The sequence below is a fragment of the Rattus norvegicus genome, chromosome 1 (assembly GCF_036323735.1).
Source record: "Rattus norvegicus strain BN/NHsdMcwi chromosome 1, GRCr8, whole genome shotgun sequence".
Lineage (NCBI taxonomy): Eukaryota > Metazoa > Chordata > Mammalia > Rodentia > Muridae > Rattus > Rattus norvegicus.
The window spans coordinates 8569608-8581875 of record NC_086019.1 but is presented as its reverse complement, the minus strand read 5'-3'; the positions used below and the strand labels follow the sequence as shown (position 1 = coordinate 8581875).

At 40.0% G+C, this 12268-nt stretch overlaps 1 protein-coding gene across 16 annotated transcripts in view; it reads left to right on the top strand.

Moving 5' to 3' along the window:
* Window positions 1-12268, top strand: part of Utrn (utrophin) — a 503427-nt gene that overhangs the window by 462612 nt on the left and 28547 nt on the right. For 15 of the 16 annotated variants that reach the window (XM_008758594.4, XM_008758593.3, XM_063281961.1 and 12 more), the window contains one exon: window positions 11214-11350. In XM_008758594.4, the coding sequence (XP_008756816.1) occupies window positions 11214-11350 (137 nt within the window). Of the gene's footprint in view, window positions 1-11213; window positions 11355-12268 lie in introns of those variants that run through there. The other variant, XM_063281969.1, reaches the window with a different exon arrangement.

Genomic DNA, 12268 nt, shown 5'->3' with positions numbered 1-12268 from the left:
GGCAACCTTGAGCTATCAGAAATCAAGTAATGGCTGTTCAAATCCTTTAAAAGAGGATGGGATGGGGTGGACGGAACAATTTGGACTGAGAACGTGTTATTTTTCTAGGACATAAATTCAATAGATTAGAAGACTAGAAACCCTAACTTTAGTTAGATCAAGGAGAAAATCTGTCTCTAGAGTCGACTCTAATGGTTTATCAGTTGTCTAAGAAAGACAAGATTCTTACTGCTCCTACTGCTGTCTGTATAGGAAAGAAGAATATGTGATATTGAACAAGGAAAAAGAGAAATGAGATGATTAAGGGTGCAGTGATTAGATTTGAAAATCAGGATAAGGAAATGGAAGCAGTCATTTTAGATAAGAGAAATCAGGTCCAGTTTGAGAAGCTAACCTTTGGATTGAACCTGAAGGAAGAGAGATTCAGCAACCATGTACAGAATGGGGTAGAGTAATAGGGCACTGCAGAAGGAAGAAGCAGAAGTCCCAGAAAGCACTCTGATGGTGGGCAAGAGGCTGACAGGACGGTGTCTTAGTCAGGGTTCCTATTCCTACACAAACATCATGACCAAGAAGCAAGTTGGGGAGGAAAGGGTTTATTCAGCTCACACTTCCACATTGCTGTTCATCACCAAAGGAAGTCAGGACTGGAACTCAAGCAGGTCAGGAAGCAGGAGCTGATGCAGAGGCCATGGAGGGATGTTACTTACTGGCTTGCTTCCCCTGGCTTGCTCAGCCTGCTCTCTTATAGAACCCAAGACCACCAGCCCAGGGATGGCACCACCCACAATGGGCTGGTCCTCCTCCCTTGATCACTAGTTGAGAAAATGCCTTACAGCTGGGTCTCATGGAGGCATTTCCACAACTGAGGCTCCTTTTCTGTGATAACTCCAGCTTGTGTGAAGTTGACACACAAAACTAGCCAGTGTAGAAGGGACAGAACCAAAATGGAACCTGTCCTTCAAACAAGGCACAGTACAAAGCGCTGGGTCCTAAACTGAAGTACCCAGAGAAAAATGAAAAGATAGGGTTCCCCTGTTCAAAAGTTATCATGAATTTCCAAATGTCAATGAAGGACCATTAAACCACGCTGGGGATCTTCTGGTTATAGAAGCTCTTCCACTGGCTAGGCCTTCTGTCCAATGATGGGGACACTGCGAGAACAAAGGCCACTGATGAAATAGTGTCAGATTGTGTGATGTTCTTCAGATCCTTACAAGGGATTTGGATTAAGAAGAAGTATAATTTAATATTTACATGATAATAGCTAGCAATTTAGGGAGCTGATTCTAAAGATCTAGCATTAATGGGAAAATCAAGCTAAGTGGAAGGTTAGAGGCATGATGTAGAATTACCGTTTTTATTCTCATTAAATACAATAATCTCTAATTAATTTCTAACATTTCTAAGCAGTTTGCAAGCAAGGCATGTTCAGTAATCACTGGTCAATGGAAGCCCATTCGCGACCACTAATGCGTGTATGAGCTAAGTTCCAATGTTTTTCCCTAAATTCTTTAGATCCTTCCTTTTTCTTTTTCCTTTCTACTGTCTTCTTTATAAACAACTATATTTAGGGTCCATCCATCTTTACCTTAACATCTGCCTTAAAAAGAGAGCTTAACTGTGCTTAGGGCTTTTTTTTTTTCCCCGTAAAGTGGTAGTGAATTATATCTGTGCATTAAATGTTTGTGACCTTTCCACAAGCACCATGTTATTTGCAGTTCTCACAACCCATCTTCATTTTTGGTTAAAGAAAATGGTCCATTCATATCACTGGCTCCTCTCCTTCTCCTTCAAGGTCACATCTTACTATTTTCTCAGTGCGTTTATTGCTGAAAAAGTATAGTTTGTCAGCCTCCTTTTAAGCCCTCCTAACTCCCCAAATGTTTCGCCAACCCATCAGCTTATTACTTGTCACATTGTTTGTGTTTAGATGTACGAAGACTAATGGGGTATGAATTAGCTTTCTTGATACATGAATATATGTTATGATACTACTAATAAAATATTTACATGAGGAAATGGAGTGGAATTTTTCCATTTCTAGGAAATTATTTTTAACTCTTACTACCCGTTCCTATTCTATAATCCAAATTTGCACCTTAATAATTCATTCAGCTGAACAGAAGTTTATTATCAAGTGATAGCAAGACTTAGATTATAGTTAGTGTGTGTCCCCTTTCTCTCTCTATCGCATCTCATCTCTTCCCCAAAATAGCTCAACTGATACTTGTAGAAGACTTCTCATAGCCTTCTCTAGGTATTGGACATCTGGTGGAGAGTACGTTATTGTAGATGCATGCAGTAAACATTAGCCAGAGAGCAGAGAAAAGAGGCAGAGACAGTGTCCCACAATCCCTTAAAGATCACTGTGCCAGTGTCTTGGCTGCTAAACAGGCCTCACCTTCAAAAAGCTTCTGCCAAGTTCTGTAAGGACATACTGGAGATTGCCTGTAATATATGGACTTTCAGGGAACACACAGCAACCGAGTTTAATCTTATATGCTGGTGTAACATTACACATAGGTGATGTGTAATAAACAGACTCTTACTTGGCTAATGTTTCTAAAAGTGAAGAAATCTAAGCTGGAAGGGATCACATGGGGCCAGGGCTCTCTTGCATCATTTCATGGTAGGAAATGAAAGTGCAAGATAATTCATGTGTGAAAAAGAGGAGAGGGATCCAAACGCATTCTGGGCAAGAATCTTCACTGCTAAAAAATAGCCATGTGATCGAATCCATCCATACCATTATCTATGATGCAATCCACCCTTAAGGATCCCACCTTTAAACACTATTGCCTTCAGATACAATTTCCAGCATATTTAAATAATAAAATATTTACCTCCGTAATGAAAACTCAGTCTCCCTTAAATACATTGCTGCTATAAATAAACAAAATTCAATTTGAATTAGAAAAAAATAATTCATGTTATTTAGAGAATGCAACAGTCTTCCTTTTTAAAAAATTACAATTTCATCTATACAACATTTTTTTGCTTGGCTGGGTTTTGATTTTGGAATTGGCATTATTGGGGGCCAGTCTCAGGTTCCCCCACATGCTAGGAAACCCCTTTTCCTCTGAGTTCCATCCCAGATTTTTTTAAGGCGTTTTTATTTTGAAATAGGGTTTCAAAATTGCTCACATTGACCTTGAACTTGCTGTCTTCCAGCCTCAGCCTTCTGAGTGGCTAGAACCACAGAACGGCCCTACCAGACCCAGCATAGCTCTTAACTATAGCTACAGTGCTGTCTACGGAGCTCAGGGACTCACTCAGGTTATGACCAACAGTTTGAGTGACTTTTGATCTCTAAACCTCTCTCCAGATTTGGGGATCATTGTTCTACCCTCTCCACTATCAGCTTGACTCCTTTTTTTTTTTATAGATTCTTTGCATAAATGGAATCATGCAATATTTGTCTTTGTATATCTGAGTCATTTCACTCATTGAATCCTTAGCATTGAACTAAATAGGCTTCCCCGTTTTCCTGGGTCTGCATTTCCTCATGAAAGCCTCAGAGTTCAGAGAAAGTTGGTATTAAATAAATGTGTATGTGTAATCTCTCTTCAGCTGTGATCTTAAAATAGGAAGAAAAGAGGTTTCTTTTCCTTCCTTTCCAGTGTTCCCCTCAGCCTCACCATCTATAACCCATGCACCACTGAAGCCTTTCTTAAGAAGGTTTCACACAGATACAGCCTGTCATTTTCTAAAATGGCCTCTTACTAAAACCCTCTACATCCCATTCTGGTTAAATGTCAGGGATGTAGCTACACCTTAGGCCTTGCTAGAACTCAAAACATTTTTCATTCTAAAAGAAATAACTTGGAAAATAAAACTTTGTTAACCGAACTCTTTGAAGCCTTCCTGCCCCCTCTTTCCCCCAGGGAGGTGGTGGATACAAATGAAGTTTTCTTCACCCCATTCTGTCATCTCTAGCCCTTTCATCTGCATTAGGGTTTCTTCAGCCAGTGTGAGGGAAGCCCCAGAATGACTTCTCACAGCTTTGGCCTTAACTGCTGTCATTGTCTAAAGCTCCTGAGCAGTGGCCGAACTGTAGATAACAACCCTTCGGTTAACCTCAGCTCTGCTCTTGTGCCAAGGTAGCGCTTACTTATCTCTTGGTGACTCGAACTGACCCTGGCAGAGATAAGCCCTTCCTGTTCTCCTCAGCATATAACCCTATTCAGTGCTCACTGCTAGTTAGAAATTGCGCACACTTATAAACCATGTGCATCTCACTAGGCTGAAATTTAAAAATATACTATGACTGGTTCAGCCATCGTAGAAAGTAGTCTGAAGTCCTTTAAAGAAGGTAAAAGATCACTGCAAAGTGATCTAGAGAGCCTACTGCTACACACACACCCAAAGACAATAACATCAAGGTCTCAGAGGTACCACTTACTGTGCTGTCGATGTTCACGGTAGCAGCATGTGTAGAGCCAAAATGGGGAACCAGGTTTCTTTGAGGGAGAAGATCAGAGACTAACCTTCCTGATTCTGTTGGTTTTTCTCTAACGCCTTGTTTGAGGGAACATGTACTGAGCTCCATTGAGTAGAAACCCCCTTTTCTGTTGTTGTCAGCACTAGAACTCACTTATGGAAAGAGATATGAACATGCTATAGGGAGATCTGTGGGAGCAAGTCAAGTGCACAGCGGTTAAGCAGGGAGAGTAGACAGACAGAGGCAGTGCGTGTGCTGAGAGACAGTGGCCTCTCTCAGTTAGTGAACGGAAAAACCCAGAGTGTGTATCACTACATACAGATTTCAGAAGACGAAGGGCTGGCTAGGGTGTTTGGGAGATGCTTCAGCTTTGTCCAGATTCTCACTGTTGGGCTTGACTCACAGTTGATCTTGATCAGTTGAAGGTCATTGAACAGAACTAGTTTGTACTGGTGGTTACACTAGTATTCACTAGGAAGAACTGAGGTGGGAGACAGGGGGTTGGGTTCTTTGTGATAAACGACTTACTAAATTATTGTCACGTAGAACAGATTGGTAGTGTAGTGTTGAAGCAAGTTCATGGTTGTGTCTTCATTACTTAGAAAGTACCTTGTTTAATCAAGCCTGTGCGTCTAAGATCATACGCTTAGTACAATGTGTTATTTCTCAAAACAGAAACAATAAGCACTCATACCTAGCTGTGAATTTCTGAGTGGTATCAACCCAACACAGTAAGCTGAGATAATCTTTTTTGCAGAATTGACAATACAGCTAAGGTTTCCAAATACCTACATTGTGTGTGTGTTGTTTGTGTATGTAAAAAATCCAGTGATGGCAATGTGTTTCTGAAACACATCAGTAGCTTCATCATCAGGTTCTGTAGTCAACCGAGCAAAAGTACAGAGACTTCCAGGGTTCTGTATTAAAAAGCGAATGTTATTTTTTTAAAACAGCTCTCAGCATATTTGATATGCAAAATACACTGTGAAAGACAAGAGGTCTGGACAGGTTTAAAATAAATTTACCAAGAACAGTAGCAGAAAGAATTTATTGAAATACGGGGACTGCAGGTAAGTCCTTGTAGAGTACAGAGCAGCTGGGGAGCTCATACTTGATTTTTGTCTCATGGGTTAGTTTACAGCGTAAGCGGTCTTCCTTCCTTATGGCTGGACGTTTGGATAGAGGATGTGGTGATCTATTACGATTGGGCTCCAGATACTTACCTCACTGCAGTCAGGTTAATATGCTCATTTCTGTGAATTTATAGGTGGATAATTATCTGTGGTTTTAAAACCAACAGAATCAAAATATTATGTTAAAATGTATTTCTAATTAAGTTAAGTTGTGCCTTTTTGAATTGTATTGGCAAAGGTAAAAAGAAAATCAAATAAAAAGAGTAAAAAGGGGACCCACTGGCAGCAGTGGCCTTGTCTCCTCCCTTCTGCCAGCATCCTTGCATTGGGAAGGCTGTGAGTATCAACTGTGGGAGAGTGCTGACTCCGTCCTGGTGCAGGCTGCATGGTTTGTGTTGGCAGGCCTGCTTCTTCAGATGTACTTTGGGATATCGGCCAATATGCTAAAAAGGCAGCCTCTTTGCTGTTTCCCTGACTTCAGGATCCCAAAGTGGTGTTTTTCAGCTCTTATCTCCCTGACGTCGCTTTCCCAGCAAGCCCGGTACATTTAGATGAGCCATTAGCTCTTTAGATGAGACTGCGGCAAGCTCTGCTTTACATCCGTGGCTCATTACCATTCTTGTTCGTGGTGATTCTGTCAATGTTACTTAATTTTTAGCTTTCTTGGGCTTTTTCCCTCCATTAAGATTCAGTTGGCTCTGAGTTTCTCTTACTGATTCAACCAAGCTATAGAATTTAGGCATGTCTTAATTTCACCTTGTTGAAATCGGTGAAGACCCCAGGGTTAGTTTTGTCATTAAAAAAGAAAAATTCCCGTGAGTGTCTCCAAGCCTTACCATATTGAAATGGTCCGTTTAGAAGTGGGCATGCGTCCCTCAGCTCTGCCCTCAAACCGTAAACCCTGCTAATGAGTGCGCTGTGCTTTAATAATCCCAGCGTCTGTACATGGTCCACATGGCAACACTTCCTTATTTGCCTCGTGTGTGTATCACGTGACTCTGCATTTTCATATTACCTTGACTTACATCATTGCACTTCTGTATTCCCTTCTGTACAACTTATTAATATTTGAATTTAGTCGTTGAGAATCTAATGTTGGGCATGTTTGTTATGGACGTAGATAATACTGTTACCTGAGTTACGGCTAAAATTACTGGGAGGTAAAAAACTGGATGTAGGTTTGCTTGTTTTCGGCTCTTTTTGTTATTCGGCTTAGTTAATCTGGAATTAGCAGTTGGGTTTTGTCCCTGGGGTTTTTGGCATCACTGTGAACAGTTTCTCCGTGGCTCCTTCTGGTTCTCTGGCATTCGTAGTTGGTGGTTCTTCAACTGAAGTAGAGGGGTAATTTATTCAAGGAGTCACTTGCCAATAAATTACATGGAGGTTAGCATTTCTGAATTCTAGACTCTTCTGCACCTTGGCCTTGCTTTTTTTTGTTTGTGAGTCATATTAATGAGAAGGAAATGACTCTCAGTCATCCATCAATGCATTTGCAGGGAGTCAATAGTTAAGCTAAGGAAATGCAGTTTAAAACATGAAACAGGCACATAGGGATCCATGGGCGTGCATTAATATATAGATATTCAATGGAAGCCAAAGATAATCTCAGAGTCTACTTCACCTGAAGTGACTAGTTTTGGTCTCAATTAAGGAGTCATTGGAGAGAATTTTAAAATACTCTTGATGGGGGCTAGAGTGATGATTTAGTGGTTAAGAGCACTGGCTGGTCTTATAGAGGACTTAAATTTGATTCCTAGCTTTCACATGGCTGCTCACTGTCTGTAACTTCAGTCCTAGGGGATATTACCTCCTCCTCTACCCTATACAAGCACTTCATATGTGTGGTACACAGACATACATGCAAGCAAAACATACCACCATATATACATATATACTACAGTTGGTAAGAACATGGCCTGGGAATGTCGTTACTTGGATTCAATACCTTAGGAGTTTGGTAGAGGCTTAAATGATTAGATTGGTTCTGTGGTAGACTTTGTAATTGGGCATATCTTTCAATATTGTATTCATTCATTCATTCATTCATTCATTCATTCACAATGATGGAAAGTCAATGGAGAACTAGCTGTTCCCATTACTTAAATAAGCTTTGATCCTGTCGCTGCTACTTTATTCCAGGAGAATGGGGTGTTTCTTGAGTATTCCCATGCCCAATATTTTCACAATGGCATGCTATCATTAGCTTTGAAAGAAAAAGAAAAAAATGGAGGGCAACTATGTTTTACATGTGAGTTCTTACAGGTATCAGTCTAAAGGGACTTAGAGGGAGATAGTGGCTTGTGGCTTCAGGCTACCTTGTTTTCTTTGTGTTTGCTGTTTCCTCTTCTTTGTTGGTTACCTAAAAGTTAACATGGCAGTTAGTTAGCAAAAAAAACCCAGAAATCCACAGAGCCAATATTTACAATAAAATCCTGGACCAAGAAAGCCCTCTAATAAAACTGGATGGTGACAGGCCAACACTAGCCACAGGACCTGTAAGATTATCACCATGTTGGGGAAAAAGAAAGAAGCAAAGGTGTTTGGGAGCTGTAGTTCCTCCAAAGACATCACATAGTCTGTAGGAAACATGGTGGGCTGCCGTTGAGCAGAATTCAACCATTGAGGTGCTTCTCCTGTCCAACTACCATGGGATAGTTTTGTTTTATCTTTCAATATTTTATATTTTATATTTTAATATTATCTTTTAGAAGACTGCTCCTTTCTAATGAGAGACAAAAAGGGAGTGGATCTGGATAGGAGGAGAGGAGGGAAGGAACTGGGAGAAGTAGAGGGAGGGGAAACTGTAATCAGGATATGTTATGAGAGAAAAGAAGCTATTTTCAACAAAATGAAAGAAAAAAAGAAAAGACCTAATGTTCCAAGAAGTACATGTGGCATTTAACAGTTTGACTCATTGTGCGGTAATTTCCAGTAAGTTCTTTTCCATTCCATTCTTCCTGCCGTAATAGCAACAGCTGTCTGCTTTTAAACAACAAAGTGCTGCACCTAATGTGCAGTGAGAGTTGACTTTGATGGCAGTGATGGCTTCCATTATCCTAGGTGGTGGGCTTCTCTTTGCCAAAGCGTTGCATTAGCACTATAAAACAGAGAGCTGCTAGGAACTGCCATTAGGTGGCTAATTAGACCAAGTCGACGTCAACGCTTTACCATTTCCAATGCAAAATATTAGGCTTAATTCATTTCCTTGGCTCTATTCCAACTGCAGAATTACGTTCTGTTACACTGAAGGTCATCTCCCATGGCCATGAGAAGTCAGTTTTCATATCTCCTTTGGTGTTGCGATAAAGTTTATGGAGCCAGTGAAATAACAGCCTTAGATTATAAATTTGGATGGCACATATATTCCCTGAACATAAAAATTACTGAAGAAATTAAAACACGCTGTTTCCATGTGGTGTGCACTATATTATAATATACGTTCACTGTTAGAAACAATCTAGCGTCAGTATATGCCTTAACTGTCGGGGAAGTGAGCAGGGATTGTTGGTTTTTTGGTAATGGTAATAATATGAATATGTAACTGGATCTTCAAGGCTAGAGTTTCTGTCTGTGAAGAATAGAGAAGTGGTGTTTCTTTATTGCTTGATTAGATTGGCTCTGGACTTCCAGGTTCTGGATATAGTTGATAAAAAAAAGTGTGTAATGTGGAATTGGACTTCTCCCTTTGAGTGGTTTCTTTCTTTTTATTTAAATATGAGTTTACATAGGTACCCAGAATAGATAAGCCAGAACAGCATAGACGCCACAGAAGACATGCTATGTGAAGGTCTGTCTATGAAACACCCAGAATAAACAATCTCACAGAGATAGAAGCTATATTAATACCTGTCAGAGCCTGGGCATGGGTAGCAGTCATAGAGTGTCTTTGAAGAGTGGCGGGGTCATTCTGGATGGATGTAGATAGTGTTGTGGTTGTTTAAGGAGGAGTGACTCATAACCAGTGTATACTGGACAATGCTGGGGAGTTGAGGGTAGAGCTTGGAACCTGGTTGCTTGGCCTTTCTCTCACTCCCTCAGCTCAGGGTTATAAGTTGAAGTCCTCTGGACTCAGAGATGAACACTTGCCCATAGCCAAACAAGTTGAAGCACATTCCTCAACTGGTATTTCTTTGTATATTAACTGCCTATGTTAAGAGCAAGCACAGGAGCAGAGGGATCACAAATGCCTATCTAGTACCAAAGACAGAAACACTTCAGTTTGTAAACAAGTCTCTATGATGCTGGGTCACTTGCCACTAAAGAAAAGGTAGAAAATGGGACCAGTTAGCACATACATTCACACACTCATCGTTCTGTTTGTGTTATGTAGATAACTTCTCTGTCTCTTTATAAAGAGGGGAATGTAATCCACTCAGTGGTAAGTTTGGAAGCCAACTAGTTCACGTACAACCCGAGTAGCAATTCAGCTCTTGGCTAATAATAGGAATATGTAACTGGATCTTCAGGATGAGAGCTTCTGTCTGTGTTGAATATGAATGCTAGAATTGCTGGTAGTATAAAACTAGGCTTAGAGGATAGTTTATGGAATAAGATAAGAGAGTTAGCTTCGAGAATTCTAAGCATATCTTACTTGTAAATGGTTATCATCTTGCCAGGTATGGTGGTAGCACATGAAACTTAGTCTAAGCCCTTAAGAGGCAGCCTGGTCTACTGAGCAAGTTAGCATTTATGGGGCTATCTAATGAGACCGTCTCAACAAAACAGAGAAACAAACAGCAAAATAAAACACCAGTCACTTTGAAATCCTTAAGGAAATTGCAACACTATATATCATATTACATTTTAACCAGGGTATAACAATAGTTTATCTACTTGGTCGATAAAGGCTAGAGAAACTTAGACTCTTTTCCTAACAGAATCTGGGGTGGCTCTTTGCTTTCTTTCCCTCCCCGGCTCTCTCTTTTGTCTTTTTTTTCCCAGAAAGAATTTCATGTAGCCCAGGCTAGCCTGGTATGCCTATTCCACTCGCTTCTATCTTCCTAGTCCTGAGATTTATGGACATGTGCCATCATTCCTGGTTAGAAGGGTTTGTTCATTTGATTGCTTTGTTTTCTTGCTCAACTCTTCTGAAATTTTCGTAGGGCATCCCCAGGTAGCCCAGGCTACCCTTGAGCTCATTCTAGTATGTGCTGAGATTATGGGCATGCACCTTTCATGTTCCCTGCCACTGCCCTTTCTTTATTATTGATTAAAATTTCTCCCAACTAGAATGTGTGGTAGCTTGTGGGGAGCTAGCATGGGCTAAGCACTGACCTCAGTTTCTTAAACCCACTTAAAAGCATGTCATCTGGAAGGCCATCACTAAGTAGTAGTAAATCAGTTTACTCAGAAATCTACAAGTAAGCTTTCTAAAACATTAGTTTTGGGATCAAGTTTTGAAATATAGGATAAATAAGCTCTTTAATGGTTTACTTTTAATATTTTTTTTAAATTATGGAATCTCTGAATGTTTTTCATAGAATCTCAATTACCCTTTATTTTCATGATACAGTGCTTTTAAAAGGTGAATAAAGTGAACAAAATCGTTGGCATTTTAATGAACTTCAATCTACATCTGCTCAGCTTTTGTTGTGTTACAGCCTTTTAACCAGAACTGTGTATTTTTCAACCTATAGACAACATCTGGGGAAGACGTGCGAGATTTCACAAAAGTACTGAAGAACAAGTTCAGGTCCAAGAAGTATTTTGCCAAACACCCCCGGCTTGGCTACCTGCCTGTCCAGACCGTGCTCGAAGGAGACAACTTAGAGACGTGAGTTCCATTCTAGCATTTAGTCTGTGACCACTTAAGTCTCATCATTGTTTTTAATGCTAACAACATGCTAAGAGATTTGTGTTCCGGTGGAATATTTTATTTTGAAACAAGTCTCCATCAACAGTTCTTGTATTACTTGGGGGGGGGTTGTTTGTTTATTGTTTCTGAATGTGCATTTCTTTTCTTGATCTGTCTCTCTCTCTCTCTCTCTCTGTTTGTGTGTGTGTGTGTGTGTGTGTGTGTGTGTGTGTGTGTGTGTATGTGTGTTTAGAAATATCTCAGTCAAATTGTGGTATTACTTGCCCCCTCATTCTTTCATTTATTCTCTTCTTTCTTCTTTCTTTTATAGGTTTTCTGGTTATAATACCTTTCATTATTTTGTTTTGTTTTGTGGTACTGGATTGAACCCTGAGTCTTACGTGTGCTGGACAAGAACGTTTGAGTGATAGCCTCAGCCCCATTGCATCTTTTTAATATAAAATATCAATAATACTGCGTCTTATACTTCCAACCCAAGTCTTTTCTGAACCCTAATTTTATGTTTCTTAGTAGTCTCCTTAAAGACAAAACAGGCAACATTGCTTTAAAGGTCTGAGATTTGAGTTGACAAGCATCTTTTAAGAAATTGTGAGGGAGGAAAAATTACAACGGGATCATAAAGCTAGGAAAGAAAACCGAAGAATCTAGAGCCTGAAGTGAGAAGGAGAAAGACATTAAAATAAACCAGAAGACATGCATGCATGGTCATTTTGAACCACCAGGCAGCCATCTATTGAGATCAAAGTAGATGTGATTTTAAATTGTTGAATCCCTTTATAGAATATGTATTTCAACATTTCAGCTGCAATGTTTTTTGTATCTGGAATGTGCGAGCAAAACACTCATGTAACTAAACACTGTATATGAGATGAGTGA